Source organism: Sorghum bicolor, chromosome 10, assembly GCF_000003195.3.
Source record: "Sorghum bicolor cultivar BTx623 chromosome 10, Sorghum_bicolor_NCBIv3, whole genome shotgun sequence".
NCBI lineage: Eukaryota > Viridiplantae > Streptophyta > Magnoliopsida > Poales > Poaceae > Sorghum > Sorghum bicolor.
This window is the reverse complement of record NC_012879.2, coordinates 56,395,625-56,416,362: the sequence shown is the minus strand read 5'-3', so window position 1 is coordinate 56,416,362 and position 20,738 is coordinate 56,395,625. Positions and strand designations below refer to the sequence as shown.

General features: G+C 42.2%; 1 protein-coding gene and 1 long non-coding RNA gene across 5 annotated transcripts; both read right to left on the bottom strand.

The window, feature by feature from the left end:
* On the bottom strand, nucleotides 777–5,151 carry LOC8061586 (nuclear transcription factor Y subunit C-4). Its single transcript, XM_002437375.2, has 2 exons — nucleotides 4,936–5,151; nucleotides 777–1,872 (listed from the first exon to the last, which is right to left on the bottom strand). Exon 2 carries the CDS (start codon nucleotides 1,829–1,831, stop codon nucleotides 1,064–1,066), a length of 768 nt encoding a protein of 255 aa, XP_002437420.1. The 5' UTR covers nucleotides 1,832–1,872; nucleotides 4,936–5,151; the 3' UTR covers nucleotides 777–1,063.
* On the bottom strand, nucleotides 7,534–10,595 carry LOC110430904. Of its 4 annotated transcripts, none has more exons than XR_002448340.1 (5): nucleotides 10,542–10,595; nucleotides 10,326–10,470; nucleotides 9,921–9,995; nucleotides 8,202–8,948; nucleotides 7,534–7,867 (listed from the first exon to the last, which is right to left on the bottom strand). It is a non-coding gene; the product is annotated as an uncharacterized LOC110430904 (long non-coding RNA). The 4 variants fall into 4 exon arrangements; XR_002448339.1 differs by having other exon boundaries at nucleotides 8,202–8,567; nucleotides 8,830–8,948; nucleotides 10,326–10,589; XR_002448337.1 differs by having other exon boundaries at nucleotides 10,326–10,589.

The following is a 20,738-nucleotide window of genomic DNA, read 5'->3' as shown; positions in this document are numbered from 1 at the left end:
AAATAGTGTGGTTTATTTTGTAAGACATTTTATGTCAATGTCATAGTTATTTGGCTTTTTTTTTATGTACATAGATCTAAAACATGAAAAAGCTATGAGCACAAATAACTCTTTTGTTAAGCTAGTCAAAAAGATTGAATAGCATAGTCAAAAGTAAAAAGTAGTCCCTACTTACTTTAAAAAGGGAGGTGCTTGCCACCTAGACAAGCACCTTGTTAGAAGATTCATAGACCCTAAGATTTATGCAACGACTCAGGTCATTCAGCGGTATTTTTCTCTCACAACTAATTAGCCAACAATACTTTATATCATGGCTTATCAACGAAACGCATGTCCATACGACCAGTGTACCACCGTCTGTTCAGCACACAGCGGACTCTTTGGACTCGCGCACTGTTTGCTATAGTGCCGTGTACATGCGCCCGCGAGACAGAATTAGAAAACCTCAGCAGCAAGGAACAATCCTTAATTGCAAACATTGCCAAGTCCAGTCAAATTTGGGCGAAATGACACATTATGCCATGAGAGTAGTTACCTGTTGTATTCAGAATATGCGAACAAAGGTGCACCCAGCAAACATTGCCAAGTCCAGTCAAATTCAGTGGAAATGACTGATTTGGTCTTGGGAGTGAACGACCATGGCCCAACTCTACTGGATCTCAGAATTCAACTAGACAAAAAGTGTGAAACGAACCTTCCATCCATGAACATGCTACCAATCAAGAGCAACGAGGGGGGGAAGAAAAAGAAAAAAGAGGAACATGAACCGCACAACAGAAGCAGAGCACAGAAGCATTAATACCCAGCATTTCATATCAGAGGCCTCATGGAGGCAAACTTTTAGAACGGAAGGAAACGGTATGGTAAATTTAATCCACTAGCCCCTAATCATTATCCTTTCAACTAACATCACAGCAGAAATGAAACTACCATGATGCTACACCCTACTTAGAATCACCTGTTTCAGTTTGATACCCAGCGATATTAGCTAACGAAAACCTGCAGTTTGGACAACCTAAAATGAGAACTCTGAATCAGGTGATAGCGCTTCTGAGCAACATTTTCAGCCACTTTCATGCAGAGACTGCTGCTCTTCAGGAGCTTGTCCCTGCTGTTCCTGAGGCTCCTGCCACAAATACGTCACTGGGTGGTTTTGCTGGGCACCATAAACCATTCCAGGACCAGGCACCTGCTGTTGTTGCATGTAGTAGTATGGATATGCATCAGCTGGGGCTCCCATGGGTGGCAGCCCAGCCCTAGGAAGCCCAACTCCATCCTCCTTCATCTCATCCCTGGGAACAATGTCAACCAAGAAGTCATAAATGTCAGTCCTAGTGATGGCTGCTGCAATGTCATTCTTCTGCAAGGTGCGGCGCTTGTTCTCCTCAGTGTGCATCCACGACCTCAGTGTCAGCTCCAGTATGAATATCTCACATGCTTTAGCAAAAACCACAGGAGCTTCAGCTGAGATCATGCGAACATCTTCATCAGCCTTCATGATCTTCTTTATCCTCGCAAGTGGCAAGTTGTGGTTCTTGAAATCAGTTGTTGCCTCAATTTCAGCCATGCGTTCAGCCCAGAACTGCTGAAGCTGCTGCTGTTGCTGCTGCTGGAGCTGTTGGTGGAATTGTTGAGCTTGTTGGTAGACAATCTGGTGCTGGGCACTCGTATGAGCAGGGTTGGCTTGGAATGGTTGCGCTGACTGTAAACCAGCAGATGCAACTGCAGGAGCAGCTACTGTTGCTGCAGGCGGATAGGCAGAGGCAGGATACACCTGAGATCCACCAGGAGCAACACCCATTGCAGGCTGAGGCTGAGAGGATGGTTCCATGTCCACTTGCTTTTGTCCAAAAATCTATGATCTTTCCAGAACTGCAAAAGAAGAAACGGATTAATAGATATAGATCAGTGCAAATTTAACTAGATAATTAGAAACACTCCTGAACTTCTATGTAATTTAAATAAGTACAACAAGGTTGTTTCCATTTTGTCTGCACAAACATGATTCTTTTGTGTACATGAACTCCCTCTTGCCATTGTATTTAAATTGATTTTCATTCTTGGATAGACCCAGCAAACCAGCTTCTGTCTCACCATGTCCAAAGAGCCATTATTTAAATATCTCCACCAGATAAAGACAACAGATGCAGAGGGATAAAATGCAGTAAGAAAGCGACGAACCATATTCCTACATCTCAATTGAAAAGCATGATCGCATATGAACACATGCTCGTATTTGAAAAAATAAATACAAATTGGTACAAATATCTGACTCACGTGTATTACAAAATGCATTTAGGATCGTAGATTTGTTCATTTGGCCAAATCAATATCAACTTGAAAATAGACCTACAATGACCTATTTAAGATCACAGTTCTAACAAACCTTCCTGTGGCATACTAAAATCAAAATGCCCTTAATCTCAGATTGGAACACTGGACGATAGGATGCAATGCACAACCAGATCCATAATAGTGGTTAGACAAGAAAATGTTAGCCATGTGTATGACTTCCTTAATTTAAAATAAAAGGATGACAACTAAATGGATGCTGAGATTTGTGTCCTAATTGAAGCAAATCATGAATTGCAGAACCAAAAAATCAGATCTCAAAGGTTTCAGACTCGACCGGATGAACAGACTTAGATTAATTCTAAATATTTCCATTAACACATAACAGAAAGATAGCTAGTAACCTTGTACTTACCAAAGCAAAACCATTTCCACCGGAGAACTTACCTTTTCAATTTCCACAAGTATCATGTATTTTTTTACTTGTACAAGTGTCATGCAATCAATTGGCAAATATATATATATATATACCGACAGGAAGGATGACGTGCTACTAATACATCAAGCAGTGAATGCTATGCAATCACCTTCTCATTTTGCACCTTTTAGACATTCTGGAATAAATGAAGTCTTTTAATATGTATGCAACAAGGACAGGTGGGTCCTACTAACTCTCTTGTCACAAAATAGCATCACGATTAGTGGTTTCGAACTATCAAGATGACGACCTTGAAACAATGCGCCAATGAGAACTAATGGTATTTGTCGGATTGTGTAAAACTGAAACAATGCACCAATGGCAACTAATGGTATTTGTCGGATTGTGTGAAACTGAAACAATGCGCCAATGAGAACTAATGGTATTTGTCGGATTGTGTGAAACTGAAACAATGCGCCAATGAGAACTAATGGTGTTTGTCGGATTGTGTGAAACTGAAACAATGTGCCAATGAGAACTATCGGTATTTGTCGGATTGCATGAAACTGAAACAATGCGCCAATGAGAACTAATTATATTTGTCGAATTGCATGAAACTGAAACAATGCGCCAATGAGAACTCGTGGATAACTTAACCAATCCGACAAATACCATTAGTTCTCATTGTCGAATTGCATGAAACTGAAACAAGTATATTCTGGCTTAAGGCGTCATGTGGGTATAGGATATAGCTAACAATGTAAGACCTCTTGGGTTGAACAAGTGGTAGTTGTAAGGACATTGTCACATGTCCTCTTTGGCTTAGCCCTAGCCACCTTCAAGTGAACAATGTGGTTGGACTGAGGATCTGTTGGGTCAGGGGATCTTGGATTATTGAGATAGTTAAGTTATAGAGATCCAAACTACATTTGATCCTCATTTAAGTGTACTATAGGTACAAAGGTTCCAGATCTTAAATAGAATCGACCATGCCCGAATCAATAATTAACATGTTGCATGATTCTAAAAAATAATATCTCTAGTCATGTATACATGACATTTTGGGCAGAAAAAAAAAACAATAGTACCACTAAGATTACACAATAATTTACATGGGTAAAAAAAATCAAAATATGATAAAAAATACATAAAAATATAGCACAAATGAAGGACATTATATCTTTATATAATAGAACATCGTATGCTAAGGAATTATTTACAATTGATTACAGTAGGAGAGAGGGTAGCCGGTAGCATGTAAATCATGATCATGATCCTACAAGTTGTTTTTGGCTAGAACTAGAACAATATCTAGATACTGTGCCTAGAGAAATATTCCACGCAACCTAGGATCATAGAAACATAGGAATATCTTCATGTTTGTATACAGAGAAACTATTCCTCTGATTGATTTATGCAAACAGTGACATGACTTATGTACAGGATTGCTCTTTGACAGTACAGCTGAAGGGTACCGTCTGAGCCAGCATACAAACACAAAACAGGACACCCTCAAGTACTTTGCTTTTACCTAAAAGAAGATGGACACCAGTTCCCAAAAATGGTGACCGTCTGTTCATGTGAAAGTGAAACTTTAGCTGTTGGCAAAGCGGAACAAATTACGGGGAGAGAAAAAAAACAGATCTATGATGGTGTTACTAATCTTCAGACAATTTTACAAAAACATAGGAGCAGCACTTCTTTTTAAGCGAAACGAGATTCGCGGACGAGAACGCTTGGAGAAAAACAAGCCGCCGATCCCACGACCCGATTTGACCACGAGAGACTGAAGACAGTCGGTTTTCAGAGAAGCACTATTTTTAGTAGTCAATCTATCGTCACACTAAATTAAACGTGCTTTTTAGTTGCAAATGTGGAAAGTAACATATCCACCGGTACAGCGCGCACAAAAACTATGCTAGAGCTCGTCGAACTGAACAAACAGCTGAGAAAACTAGATCGACGAGAGCAGGGGGAAAAAAATTGGTAACAACTTCGCAGAAGCGAAACCTACAGCGACAGTAAGAACCGAAGCAGAGGTCCGTTCTTTCCTGCGCCCAAATTCTGCAACGCGATGCAGCTTTTAGAGCGATCACAGTCCCCAAATCCCCAATTCCGCATCGAAAACCGAAACGCGCAAACAATCTCCACAGACGGCCGCGGGAGGTCCAGGAAAAACCGGGATCATACGAATCAAGTACAGAAAAAAAATTCCAGACACTCACTTGGAAGTTGCAGCAGCAGAAGGTCGGCCGACGGGCGGAGACGGCGGGACGCCTCCTCCTTCCTCGCGGCTGGATGGCTCGGCTATAGGCAGGGATTGGAGAATGGGGAGAGGAAGCCCTCCTGGGCTCCTGGCCTTCTTCTCTCTCTCTCCTGTCTCCTCGACTCCTCTCTCCCCTACCTCGGTTCTTAAATTCTCCTCGGAGCCAGAGCGTGCGTCCCATTGGCAGCACCACCTGGCGCTTTCGGGTCCAGGACCAGGACGGCCTCTGCCCGGTCCGCGCCGGGGGCCCCCCAGGCTCTAGTTGGCCCTGGGGCCCAAGCCGCCAAGGCGGTGTTCCGGGCCCATGGCTCAGCGGGGCCTAGACGTCAGTGGCAGCAGCTTGGGCCTGTGGCCTTTGTCAAAGGTATTCATGGTGTATTAAATATATACAAAAATAAAAAAATTAATTATACAGTTTACTTGTAATTTACGAGACAAATTTTTTGAGCCTAATTAGTCTATAATTGAACAATATTTATCAAATAGTATAAACGAAAGTGCTATAGTATCTAATTTTTTTTTAAAAAAAATAGAATTAAACAAGGCCCTGAACAAAATGGGCTTGGATCGACTCAGTCCATGGGCCTGGTTCGAGCCTGGGTTTTAACTTGTTCATAAACTTTACTAGATAGAGCTGCTTAAAAAAATTCTTAGTTCAAACCCGATCTAAAAATACTATTTTTTACTATTTATATTAAAATTGCACGATTAGCCCCCCTAGCTCAAAAAATTAGATCCTGACTTGTCCAATAAGACGATTAGGCCAGTCTCAACGCATGTTTCATGAGAGTGCCATGCACATTAAATAGGGTGTCACATAAGTAAAATTGCTGACTTGGCAGGATCATTGAATGAAGGAGTTTCATTAGATGAGAGAGGAGTTTCATCCCCATAAAACTCTTGTGGCTCGGTTACCTAGTTTATAGTCTTGGTAACTGTGCCATAAAATTAAGACCGGCCTCATGGACAAGACATTTTTTTAGCTCGAAGTGATTATAGTTTTTTTTCCGGCCCAAACCCAGCCCGGCTCATAAAATGCTCCAGTTGCTCTCGGCGTAGAAACGGACGGTGGTTGTGCAGTTCGTGATGACTGATGAATGATGATGAGGTGGTGTGTTAGTTGGGGAAATGGCTACACTACGCGTTGGTTAAGTATAGTACTTATGGTACGCTTAACACTCTGCGGTTGTTCGCATGGAAAGCTCCAATTATTGTCGGCTACGGAAAGGGCAGCGGCTCATGATTAAACTAGTGTTAGCGCAAGCGAGAGCCTGACAGCTGCGTTTGTGTGCTTGGTCTCGGTCTCGCCCCACGCGTTGACGACGGCTAGGGCCTGTTTACCCCTTGTTTAGTTCAAAAAAATTTATAAAATTGATACTGTAATACTTCGTTTGTATTTAATAAATATTATTTAATTATAAATAACTAGGTTTAAAAGATTCGTTTCACAAATTATAGTTAAACTATGTAATTAGTTATTTCTTTTATATATATTTAATATTCAATGTATGTGCCGTAAGATTTGTTGTGACGAAAAATATAAAAAAAATTGCTATTTTTTTTGAAATCTAAACAAGGCCGGTTCAAAAAAAATGCAAAAAATTTCAGATTTTTTTGTTACATTGAATATTACGGCACATACATAGAGCATTAAATGCCTTATTTAGTTCACCCCAAAATCAAATATTTTTCAAGATTCCTTGTCACCATCAAATCTTACAGCACATGCATGAAACATTAAATATAGACAAAAATAAAAACTAATTGCACAATTTACCTATAAATCATAAGATGAATATTTTAAGTCTAGTTAGTTTATAATTAGATAATAATTATCAAATAAAAACGAAAATACTATTGTACCTAAAACCCAACAAATTTTGGAACTGAAAGCCCAGGATGAAGAAGGTCGCGTTTGAGTTTTGACGGAATGACAGAGGCGATGAACTGGTGAAAAATTGAAATGGTGATGAACTGTGTGGAATCCGCATCGGACGTACGGTTCTACCTAACGCTGACGGCAGGTACGTACGTACGACGGTTGGTCTTATTGGGAGGATAAGGACGAAGCAAAGCAAATGCTCCTCCGAGTAATCGAGCACAGCGAATGCACATGACGCAGCGAGTGAGGCTGGATTTCAGTTCAGTTTTACCTTTCGACCATTGATAGATGCAGGCCTGGTCTAGTTCCGAATTTTTTTTTGGTTTTAGGTACTGTAATAATTTTGTTTTTATTTAATAATTATTATTTAATTATAAATTAACTAAAATTAATAAATTTATCTTATAATTTATAGATAAATTGTGTAATTATTTTTTATTTATACTTATATTTAGTGCTTCGTATATATATGTCGTAAGGTTTGATATATAACAGAAAATTTTGAAAAAATTTAAAAGTTTTTGGTTTTTAAGGTGAATTAAACAAGGCCTAGAGTAATACTGCAACAGGCCGCGGCCATGTCATCGATCGGCCGCGAACGCATTTGATTATAACTAGTGGCGGGCGCGCGCCATCGCGCGCAGATGCGGGTGGAAATTTAAAGACACAGAAATATAAAGTCGAGGCTAAGTGGCATGCACAGTGTGGACTAATATAGTCGCCGTCTGAAAGCCTGATTTCACAGATATTATACAGGAGGCTAATTGTTTAGTGCTTGCAGTTGTTTAGGAGCATGTTTTTTTGGCCTATATTTATACAAAGAAAGACCTGGTTTGCTCACTTGGCTGAAATATATTACAAGGTATAGATATTATACAAAATTATTAGTAGATTGGTTGGAGCTTCTTCTACACTTGGAGGTAGCTATAGGAACGATCAGTGGGCTATGTTGCTGCGGTCGGATTTCCAGCCTTGATTGTCGTTATCCTAAATGACCATCGAGGAATATCTGCAAAGATGTAAACATGTTTTATGTTTGTGAGGTTGTTAATGCGTGGTTACTGGAACTGGTAATGGCAACAAAAGAGCTGTAATATTGCTAGCCAGTAACTGCGAAGTTGTTATATATTTGGGAGTTTGACAACATGTAGAAGGTAGATGCTATAGCAGCGCTGTGGCTTCCTAAAGCAAGTAAAGATGAGATTTTGGTAAAGGATGGTGTTAGTAGATCAACATGTCATGTCCCATACATAAATTAGTATATATGCTGGTGTTGTGTATAAACGTGGGTAATGATTCTTTTAGAATTAAGTTGGTATGGGAAGGAGTCTATTTTGATGTACCTCGGGGACGGGAGGTTGCTTCATCATCATCTGCCTGTTGAAGCAGCTCATGTCGATGTGCCGTATCAAGTTCTAAGTATCCTGTCGTTAGGTTGTTACAAGATGTTGTAATCATATAGATTCTTACCTGGAGCTCAGAAGGCTGGTATCCTGGTGGTGTCATTCTGCCAAACATCTCATTTGTGAATGTTTTGTACGATAGCGGTCAAATGTTGACGATTTCACGTTGTCCAGCTATGTGTCCTGACACCTATAAGTGTGATGTGTGGTACCGCTGTCAGCTGACCATGGCCAATGATCTCATATTCAAGCGTCGCAACCATGAGTATTGGGCAGAGATATTATACAGCATCAGAAGTAAGTGCGCTAACCAAGTAAATGGCCGCTCATAGTTAATAGATTGATCAAATGTGCCATGGGCATGGACAAAATATTGCTCCACAAAACTTTGAATAAGACAAAAAAATGTTGCAGATAAACAATTTCACACATTGATTGCTGGCAATGGATAAGAACAATTCAAAGTACTCCATAGGTTCAACTATCTATCACTATGGCCATGGATTGCAGACATAGTGCAAACCTCGGAAAATGTAAAGCAAAAATAATAAGTGAAGCACACACATACCTCATATTCAAGACATAACAACAGTAGGGGCATTGCATTTAGTGGAAGACCAGTCAGTATTGTGAAGTTGAATCACATAGGAAGTCAAAAACACCAATTGTTCTAACAGTCAATGGCTGCTGCAAGTAGTAACCATGTTTAAAGCAAGGTATCACTTCTATATATGCAAGATAATAGCCGAGAATAAATACGGAAACTGTAAAGGCAGAGGCAAAGGACACATTAGGTGGAAATGAAGACCTTAGGTTAAATGTTGCTATATCTAAAATGTAGTACACTTTTGATGAATATAAGCAGGAAAACCCGAAGAAGGAAGATCGGTGCACAAAACCTAGCAGTATTCTTCTTCGAAATGGAATCTATGAGTTTCAGAATTTCAAAAAAGTGCTACGGTACCAAACTCGAAACCATTAGTGTTTTAGCTCAATGATTCTATTAGAAGCAAATAATTCAGTTCTTGGAGGATGATTTTTTTAAAAATACATAGAAGCAAACATATTGTTATAGGTTAGGAAGAAGCAGCCTACAGATCATTTAGGCACAAATCAAATGAAAATGGCAGCAAAAAAGCATCGTTTGTTTTCGAAGTAAAAAAAGGGAGGACTGCATGAGAACAGAACATGACAGATGTGGATTGGTTGGAGAGGGAGTCAGCAAAATCAGGGAACACTAACCTTGCATGCGCAGATTTTGGTATTGCTGATTTCATTAATAAACTGCACTGACATGTGAACATATATATCTATGTCTTTGTAAGAAGCATTGAAAATTGTTTAAGCAAGGTAGGTTGTTTTCCAATTGGTAGCTTAGAAGCTAAACAGGAAGAGAAAGATGAAGAGCAGACTTTAGTAAAGAATTGCGTCCATCTACATGGCCAAAAACGTCCTACAGAACGTAAGATTCTATCTAGGTGGTCTGCTGGTGGACAGGAGCCACCTTAGAATTTAAGTTTGGCATATTTTCATAATTTGTGTATTTATTGACCTCTACATAATTAGAAATTGTAAATGTAAATATGAACTAAGGAGGTAAACTAATTACCGGAAATGTAAAATAGTATGAACGACAGAGAAATCTGAGGAGAAAAATACCAAATTCATGGAAAGCACAGATAGCGAGTGCTTGAATTCATTGACCAATATGTGAGCTTTTTTCTTTTCTTTAGGCTGGAACACAAGAATTTATTATGAATATGAAGGCATTAACCGTATAGAAGTTAAAATCCACAGGGGACAGTGACCGAGACAACTGGAGACTATATAGTTATTCTTTTTTTTTACTTTCTTCATGTTCCACAAAATTCATTCAATCCTATTGAGGTCTAACTTGAACTTTGCAAGTAAGATGAAATTTGATACTGCAAAGCTTTGTTTGAAAGGAATCAACTAAAATGACAATTTAACATGTATCACTAATGCTCTGATAACTAAAAAAATCAAGGGATACAAATGAGAGGTGCCTTGGTCCATTGGTGTGGACAAGAGCTCTGAGCATACCTGATTTCTGTGTCCAGAGAACAAAGAAGCAACATTGTTAAGCATTCTTGTATTATTTTCTATATTTGACCTTGTTGACAAAGAGCTGCTTGGCGGCAGAGGGCTTTGGGATAGCTGGTCCGTAAGTGCTATGGGTTCCACCACCCTTTTTTAATCAGAACCTGGTCATGCAACTAACAGACAATATTTTTAAGGTATGACCATGAAAAAAATTACCAAGTGTGATGGGAAATTCGTAACAGCAGTTGGACCTTCTGACTTTCACATAACGCCTGTCGGAAGTTCCGACGTTGACTTCCTGCGCTGTCCTCGGCTGCCTGGTAGACAGTGTTTCCCAGTGAGTGTCGGAAGTCCCGACACTGTGTCGGAACTTCCGACGTAGATCTGAGCAGCTTTTTCTCCCAGTAGTATAAATAGCTCCCTCTGTGTTTCTAACCGTTACCCACTTATTCCTTGCGACCAACCCTCAGACAAAACAGCTCCCAAGCATTCAAGACTCCCCTCTCCTCCTCTTTGCTCCCAACTTCGATTCCCCTTAGATTTGGAGTGATTGGAGAGTGGTTAAGTGAGAGCAACGCCTTGAGAAGCTTGAGCACTTGATCTCTTCGTCAAGCCGACAGGTTTTGAGTTTATTACTCTTGGGTTCTTCGAACCCTAGCTGGCTAGGCGTCGTCCAAGAGCTTCCATCTTGTGGAAGAGCCTTGGAAAGTTTGTATTACCCCGTTTTTCTTAGTGGAAAGCTCAAGTGACCTTTATGGTTACTTTGAGGGAGGTAAGGAGGTGAAAGAGACTCCGACCTTAGTGGTCACCTCAACAACGAGGACGTAGGAACTCCTAAGTGGGGTTGCCGAACCTCGGGTTAAATCCTTGTGTCTCTTGTGGTTGTTTTTCTTAAGTTCTATTTGTATTACTTGTATTTGCTTGTGCCTCTACCTCCTTTTAGGGTTTGGTCTTGATCTACGGTTTGGGGAACTCTTGGTGTCAAGGAAGGCTCTCAACATCCTCTTCTAACCACTAGAGAGTGGTGTTGTAAGTTGTGGATCTCACAAAGTTCATATAAGCACTTGTAGTTCATTTCTCGTAGGTGTCGGAACTGCTGACAGTTTGCGTTGGAACTTCTGACAACGTCGGAAGTTCTGACCCAAACTGTCGGGACTTCCGACAGTTGCTGACAAGTGAATTTGAGTTTTGTGTAGAATTTTTTAGATACGCCTATTCACCCCCCCCCCTCTAGGCATTGTTTAGATCCTTTCAATTGGTATCAAAGCAAGGTCTTCTTTTAGCACTTTACCGTGTGAGAAGAAACAATGTCAGAAACCGAAAAGACACAAGAATTGGCTAAGGAAATAGCCAAAGAACTGTTGGCAGCTCAATCAAAGCTTTTTCAAGATGAAATGAAGAAAATGCAAGATGAGATGACAAAGTTAAAAGAAGAGCTGAGCAAGAAAGTTGAAGATGCAATAGGTAGTAGAAAATCTGATGAGGGACCTAGTGGACACAAAGACAATGATAATGAAAGTGAAGTTGGAGGTAAAGAAGAAGGTCACCCAAAAGGAGTCTACTCCAACATGAACTTTGATTATTCTCAGCTTATCAAGGCTTCACATCATGCCCCATCTATCAACCTAGGGAAACCTCCTCACTTTGATGGAACTAGATATCCCGATTGGGCCTACAAAATGAAGATGCACCTCATTGCTGCAAATCTTTGGGAAGTGGTAGATGTTGGTGTAACATTTCCCACTGAAGATAGAGAGATCACTCCGGAGGAAGCTCACATCTTTCGTCAAAATGCACAAGCTGTGGCTATTTTAGTTTCAAGTTTGGCTCCAGATGAATTCAACAAAGTGAATGGAAGAGAAGTTGCCAAGGATATTTGGGAAGTGTTGAAAACAGCATTTGAAGGTGACAAGAGTGTGAGAAAGGGTAACATTGAGTTACTTCATGGTGAGTTGGAAAGATTTGTTTTCCTAGAAGGTGAATCCACTCAAGCTATGTTTGATAGGATGATGTCTTTGGTCAACCGGATAAGATCTATTGGAAGCACTGAGTGGGATGAAAACAAGGTTGCAAGAAAGATCTTAAGAACCTATAGAGCAAAGAACAACATGCTAGCGTCAGTGATTATGGAAAGGCCCGACTATGATTGCATGACACCTCAAGAAGTTCTAGCCAAGCTCAAGCATCATGAGTGCCTTGATCAAGATGCTATCAATGCACATAGTCAAAATCCTAGTGCAATGGGATATAACAAGAATGTAGCTCTAAAGGTAGAGCAAGGACATGAACACCACAAGTCATGTCAAGAAAAGAAGAAAGTGAAGGATGATTCATCAAGTGGTGAAGAAGATTCTGATCAAGAAGTTGCTTTTATTATTAGAAATCTCAGAAAATTTATGAAGAAGAAGGGTCATCAAAAGAAGAAGAGGTTTTGCTACGGATGTGGACAAACCGGTCACTTCATAGCTGAGTGCCCAAATATGAAAGACAAGAACAAGTACAACAAGAATAATGACAAGAAGTACAAAGGAAAGAAAAAGGGTGAACCTCATCTTGGTGAAGAATGGATATCAAATGATAGTGACTCAAGTGATGAAGAGAAGAAGAAGAAGAAAGGAGCTGCAAACATTGCCATTCACAAATCCTCATCATCACTCATGAACCTCCCAAAGGCTTCACCACCAAAGCTCTTCCCCAACTTGGATTCTACACCAAGCCTCTTCGCCAACCTCAACGACGATGACTACTACACTCCAACTTGCCTTATGGCTAAGGGGGAGAAGGTAACTACCTCATCCGAAACCTCTAGTGATGAATATGATAGTCATGATGAAAACATAGAACAACTTGAGGCATCCTTGATAAAGAAATTTGGTCATAAGGCCTTCACTAAAATAAAAAGTCTAATGAAGAAATTAGAGAAGAGGGATAGATGCTTAGAGATGCAGGGTGATATAATTGTGCAAGAGAAGGAAAAGAACCTAGCACTTGAAGCATCTATCGCCGAGGAAAAGACGAAGGTTGAAAAGTTGACCGTTGAATTGTCTTTAGCCAATGACTCAATTGGGAAATTGACTAAGGAACATTCCTCGGTTGATGATCAAGTAGCTAGCCTTAAAAATGAGAATAGTATAGCTCAAGAAAGCCTCACAAGCTTTAAGGAAAAATACCAAATTCTTGAGTTAAACTATAACACTCTTTGGGCTAGCACTTCGACTTCTCCTAAGGCAACCAAAGACTCTAATGTCTCCACTAGCAACGGTTGTAAAAGATGCTACAAAGTTGATGTAAATGCATATGCCACTAACCTTGTTGAGCTAGAGAAAAAGGACAAGGAAATCAATAGGTTGAAGATGGAAATTAAGAAGGGGTGTAAATGCCAAGAGCAATCTAAAAGGACTATATACAAGGCATTTAGGCACCCATCCATCAAGGAAGGACTTGGCTTTAATAGGTATGATGGAAAGGCCAATGGAAGAAACATTGTGAACGGAGTACCTTGTGTAAAGTTCAACAAAGGTGTTGCCCTTGATGAGCTTATCTGGAAGGCAAACAACAAGGTTTATCTTCCGTTGATTCAACCTACAAGCAACAAGGAAAGCAAGATAAATCCATCCGAAGCTCCCAAGCCACAAGCACCACTTCCACGGTGCTATGCTAGTGACTATATGTGTTGTTGGGGCAAAGATGGCAAGATCGTGGTAAAGTATGTTGGTGCCCACAAGAGGAAGGAAATACTGAGGAGTGTTTGGGTGCCAAAACTTTATGTGACTAACCCCCTAGGACCCAAATCTATTTGGGTACCTAAAACACAAGTTTGATTTGTCTTTGTAGGAATACTCCTCCGGTGGAACAAGTTGGGTGTTGGATAGTGGATGCACAAACCATATGACCGGAGAGAAGAATATGTTCACATCATTTCAACCTAGTGGTGAACAAAGTGGAAACATTGTATTCGGTGACAATGGAAAAGGAGAAGTACTTGGTTTGGGTAAAATTGCTATCTCAAATGATAACTCCATTTCCAATGTTTTACTTGTAAATTCGTTGAGTTACAATTTGTTGTCCGTCTCGCAACTTTGTGAAATGGGTTACAATTGTCTCTTTACGGATAAGGGTGTGGAAGTCTATAGAAGGGAGAATTCCTCTATTGCATTTACGGGTCAACTAAAAGGGAAACTCTATCCAGTTGATTTCACATCAAATAGAGTAAAGCCCGAGACTTGTTTAATGGCAAAATCTAGCATGGGGTGGTTATGGCATCGCCGACTTGCCCATGTTGGGATGAGGAACTTGGCCAAGCTTCAAAAGGGTGAACACATCCTTGGACTAACAAATGTTTCTTTTGAGAAAGATAGGATTTGCAGTGCATGTCAAGCGGGAAAGCAAGTAGGAGCTAAGCATCCCGCAAAGAACATCGTGACAACCGAAAGACCTTTGGAGCTGCTACATATGGACATATTTGGACCCGTGGCTTACATAAGCATTGGTGGTAACAAATATGGTTTTGTGATTGTTGATGATTATTCACGTTACACTTGGGTTTTCTTTTTGCGTGATAAAAGTGAGGTCCAAGGTATTTTCAAGAAGTTTGCAAGAAGAGCTCAAAATGAGTTTGATGTCAAGATCAAGAAAGTTAGAAGTGACAATGGGACGGAGTTCAAGAACACCAACATCGAAGAGTACCTTGATGAAGAAGGAATCAAGCATGAGTTTTCGGTCCCGTACACTCCTCAACAAAATGGTGTTGTAGAGAAAGAACCGGACACTCATAGAAGCCGCAAGAGCAATGTTGGATGAATACAAGACTCCGGTGAATTTTTGGGCGGAAGCGGTTCACACAGCGTGTCATGCTATCAACCGCTTGTATCTTCACAAGAAAAGAGAAAAGACCGCCTATGAACTTCTAACTGGTAAAAAGCCCAAGGTGCACTACTTTAGAGTTTTTGGATCCAAGTGTTTCATACTTAACAAAAAGTCCAAAAGCTCAAAGTTTGCACCAAAGGTTGATGAAGGTTTAATGCTTGGTTATGGTACTAACGAACATGGATATCGTGTTTTCAATAAAACCTCCAGTTTGATTGAAATCGCGGTAGACGTGACCTTTGATGAAACCGACGGCTCTCAAAAGGAGCAAGTCAATGTTGAGATTGTAGGTAATGAAGCAGCTGCACAAGAAGCTATCAAGAAGCTAGCAATTGGTGAGATAAAGCCCATTGAAGATGAAGATGAAGAAAGTGCAGTGCATATTGATCATGATTCTACCATTCATCATGGCTCATCAAATGAGCATGGTGAGGCTTCCGCATCAAGAATAAATGAAGATTGTGGCAACAATGTGCAAGCTCAAACTCATCTTAACCTTGACCACACAAGTGAAGATAATCATCCACAAGATCATGGTCTTGGTCTTCCAATAGATCATGGCTATGATGATGAAGAAGATGATGGCCCCATTCAAAGATCAACTCAAGTTCCACATCCTAGAGTACATCAATCAATTCAGCGGGATCATCCCATTGATAACATTTTGGGAAGCATTCGACGAGGGGTAACGACACGTTCTCGTTTAGCAAGTTTTTGTGAATATTACTCGTTTGTTTCTCCTTTGGAACCTCGTAGGGTGGAAGAAGCACTTGATGATGAAGATTGGTTGATGGCCATGCAAGAAGAGTTGAACAACTTCACACGGAATGAAGTCTGGTCCTTAGTGGAAAGGCCCAACCAAAATGTGATTGGAACCAAATGGGTCTTCCGCAACAAGCAAGATGAGCATGGCGTGGTGACAAGGAACAAGGCAAGATTGGTGGCTCAAGGTTTTACTCAAATAGAAGTCTTGGATTTTGGGGAGACCTACGCACCGGTGGCAAGGCTAGAATCCATTCGTATTCTACTAGCCTATGCTGCCCATCATGATTTCAAGCTATATCAAATGGACGTGAAGAGTACATTTCTCAATGGCCCCCTATCCGAGTTGGTGTATGTTGAGCAACCACCGGGCTTTGAAGATCCCAAGTTTCCTAATCACGTCTACAAGCTCGACAAAGCACTCTATGGGCTGAAACAAGCCCCTAGAGCTTGGTATGATTGCTTAAAGGACTTCCTACTCAAACAAGGGTTTGAGATAGGAAAGGCCGATGCTACCTTGTTTACTCGCAAAGTCAATAATGATATTTTTGTGTGCCAAATATATGTCGATGACATAATATTTGGTAGTACTAATGAAGATTTCTGTGAGGAATTTAGTAGGATTATGATGAACAGGTTTGAGATGTCTATGATGGGTGAGTTGAAGTTCTTTCTTAGATTTCAAATCAAGCAACTCAAAGATGGCACGTTCATAAGTCAAACAAAGTACACCTACGATATGCTAAAGAAGTTCGACATGGACAAAGCCAAACCCATCAAAACACTGATGCCAACAAGTGGGCATCTTGACCTTGATCAAGGAGGAAAGGACGTCGATCAAAAGGTATATCGCTCCATGATTGGATCCCTCCTTTACCTTTGTGCATCTAGGCCCGATATTATGCTTAGTGTGTGCATGTGTGCAAGATTTCAAGCTAGTCCAAAAGAGTGTCATCTAATGGCTGTTAAGAGAATCTTTCGGTATTTAGTGCACACTCCTAATCATGGCTTGTGGTATCCCAAGGGCTCCACTTTCGAGTTACTTGGCTATTCTGATTTGGATTATGCCGGTTGCAAAGTAAGTCGAAAGAGTACCACCGGGACTTGCCAATTTATTGGTAGGTCTTTGGTGTCTTGGAGCTCTAAGAAGCAGAACTCCGTTGCTTTATCCACCGCTGAGGCCGAGTATGTGGCGGCCGGTGCATGCTGTGCCCAACTACTTTGGATGAAGCAAACTCTCAAAGACTTCGGTTGTGAGCTAACCAAGATTCCCCTTTTGTGTGACAACGAGAGTGCCATTAAGTTGGCAAACAACCCTGTAAACCACTCTCGAACAAAGCACATAGACATCCGGCATCACTTTTTGAGAGACCACGAAGCCAAAGGAGATATCGCACTTCATCATGTGAGCACCGATAAACAACTAGCCGATATCTTCACAAAGCCCCTAGATGAGTCAAGATTTTGTGCTTTGAGGAGTGAGCTAAATATCATTGATTCTCATAACCTAACTTGATGTCTTGCACATAATTTGATTGATCTAGGTAGGAGAAAATTGTTTGCAAAGTTTGTTTGCCATCTTTCAAAATCTAGTTTAATATAGGTTTCATGGATGATTATGGTTATGTAATGATTGTTTGTCAGCTAGTCATCCTTGAAATCATTTGTGTCCATCATATTTATACCCCACTTTGTAGAGAGAGTTCAAATTCTGAAGTTTTTGGGTCTTCCTGTGTCGGAAGTCCCGACGTGCGTCGGGAGTTCCGACGTGGTTGCGGGCTGAGCCTTCAGCCGGGAGTTCTGGCTGGCGTCGGGAGTCCCGGCCAGCGTCGGAAGTTCCGACATGAGCCGGAAGTCCCAACGTAGATCTCGCGCGCGGTCGCATCTCTGGCTTGACCCCCTTCTTTTTACCCCCGTTTACCTCTTAACCGCAGTCATTTTTTTTACCCTTCACCCGCAGCCAGTTACTTCCTCCCCCCCTCCCTCTCCCTTTCTCCCTCCCCAGATCCGCCGTCCAGATCCGTTCGTGCTCCTCGCCGGCGCCCCGTCGCGTCGCGCCCCCCGGTGTGTGCTGTCTCCTGTCCGTGCGCGGTGTGCGCGCCCGCGCGCGTCTGCCCCGGTGCTCGCCTGCGCGCGTCTGCCCCGTCCGCCCCGGTGTTCGTCGCGCATCCTTCTCCTTCCCCGTTGCCTCGCATTGGAGCTTCTGTGATCTCTTGCGTCGGCAGTTCCGACGGAAGTCGGGAGTTCCGACTGTCGGGACTCCCGGCTAGCGCCGGGACTTCCGACCCTGAGACCCCTTTGCTCCATCTTTTCTTGTGTTTGTCTAGCGCCTCATTTGCCCGTATCTTGTCTCGCAGCAATGACTCGTGGAAGCCCCTCTCGCCATGTTGAGAAAAGGTCCAAGACAAACCAGGACCGATCTGCTGCCCCCCGCACCAAGGCCGTTCTCCCTCGGGCTGGTCCTGGTGGCTCTCGTCGTGCCGCTGCCCGTGCCTCTAGGCAGGGCCCCTCGGCTCCGGTGGCAGCGACCCCTCCGTCCTCGCATCGGGCTCCTGATCCCACCGGGCGCGACACCGAGGTCGACCCTGCCGAAGAGGAGCTTGAGCGTGCTGGGCGGACTATTTCTGCTCAAGTGCGCTCCCCGTATGATGGGCCGGAGTGTCCCGTCTCCGCGCTGGTCCCCTTCGACTCTCCGGCCCCCGTTGTGCGGTGCCCCGAGATTGCTCCCAACATGGGTGGTTGGGCTCCTCCTCGTCCGATTCATTTCCACCACAACGTCCGCGACATCAGGTCCTTCCGAAGCCGCAACCTTTATGCTGAAGATGAGAAGGATCTCCATCTTGAGTATCGCTTTTGGCACTACTTCCATTTCTACTATTATGATTCTATTCTTTATCGCAAGTCTCTTAAGAAAGGGAAGCCTCCGGTTATTCAAATGAAGTATATCATTGAGTATTCCCTCACCTCCACCTTCAAAGATCAAGAGATTCGGCAAATGGTGGAAGACTTGCGCAACATGGGTCTCTCTGGGCTGATGGAGCTTCACAGGCATTGGAACAATGAGGTGATTATGCAGTTTTATGCTTCATATTTTCATGAGACTGACAGCGAGAGTGACACTAATGTTATTCACTGGACCACTGAGGGTCGTCACTACAAGGTTGATTTTGTCACCTTTGCTCGTCTGCTTGGTTTCAATGGGCATGATCGCCGTGCAGCGGAGATTACTGATTATGAGGATGTCGCTATGTCTGAGTACCAGTTTATGTATTTGGAGGATTTTCCTGCTGATGGACAGACTGTTTATATGAAGCCCTATTACTATGTGCTCAACAACATTCTTAGGCAGGTGTTGTACCCCAAGGAAGGAGACTCCACTTTTCTTAGGGATGATTCTCAGAAGGTCCTAGCTCATTTTGGAGATGATTTCTAGAAATTCTCGGTCAGCCGGTACATCTGGAACAGGATTCATGATGCTTCTGAGGATCCGGTCAAGAACCTTCCATATGCTCCTTACATCATGCATGTCATTCAGCAGGTCTCAGGCATTCGCTTTCCTACTGATGGCTCTAATCACAAGGTGCTGCGCTTGGCCAATCGGGTCTCCGTCCAAGCAGCTAGGGCTTTGAAGGCTCGTGGTGCAGATCCTCCTCCTCGCCGTGGTGGTCCTTCCTCTGCTCGTTCCCGTCGTGCTGCTCCTTCGCCTCCTGCTGTCTCCCGCTCCACCAGTTCGCAGCCGCTCACCTCCTCTGGCAAAGGCAAGAAGCCCAGCAAGTTCAAGTTTCTCATGACATATATGTTTGGACAGTGTTGTGCTAGTGCTCAGAGGCAGCATGATATTCAGGAGAGGCTCTATCGTCTTGAGCAGCAGGCTGGTGTTGTCTCTTCGCCCCCTCCTCCGTTTGTGCCTCCCAGTGATCCTCTTGCTCTTTATGATGAGGCTTGCCAAGCTTATCAGGATGAGTCCACTTCTCGCCCTCATGGCAAAGGTGTAGCTGCCCCTGAGGATGAGGAGTACCATGAAGAAGAACAAGATGATGATGATGACGACGACGACGATGATGATGATGACGGTGACGATGAGGGCTTTGACATTGAGTAGTCGTTTCTTCTCTAGCGCGGCCTACCCCTTTTGACACTTGTTGACAAAGGGGGAGTGTTAGGCTTTGATCTTTCATGTAATAAGCTAGATGTCGTGGTTGGTAGACTTAAAACCTTTTAGTTTGGATTATCTATGTCTCGTGGTGGCACTATGTGATGGACATCTTTATATATGTTGTGTGAATATAAACTGTCATATTGCATACTCTTTCACGGTTATACTCTTTTTCACACTTGTTGCACCCCACGGAGTGCAAAATTTAGGGGGAGCTTGTTCTTTGATGTATGTTTCTTAAGTGATGACAATCACCATTGAAATTCAAATTCATGCATACATCAAGGGGGAGCTCGCTATAAATTTTGGACTTCAAAAGCTTTTTGATTTTCATTTGTAAGCCTAAACTTGGTTGTCATCAAGCACCAAAAAGGGGGAGATTGAAAGTGCATTTGCCCCCTTTGTGGGTTTTGGTGTATTGATGACATCCAATTTAGGGACTAATGCGTTGTATTTGAGTTTTGCTACAGCTACTAGTCTTATGAAAGATGCAAAGGTTCAACCTAAGATGAAATGGTATCCCCCAATCTTCGTTCGTGAGAAAGGCGTTGGATTCAATCTAGAGCTTATTCGTTTTTATTTTAACTTGGGGATAGGTATGCCGTACTATCAAGAGGGATTCAAAAGTT

What these genes read in the sequence shown, in the direction of transcription:
- LOC8061586 (XM_002437375.2), bottom strand. Translation starts at nt 1,831, where the DNA reads ATGGAACCATCCTCTCAGCCTCAGCCTGCAATGGGTGTTGCTCCTGGT.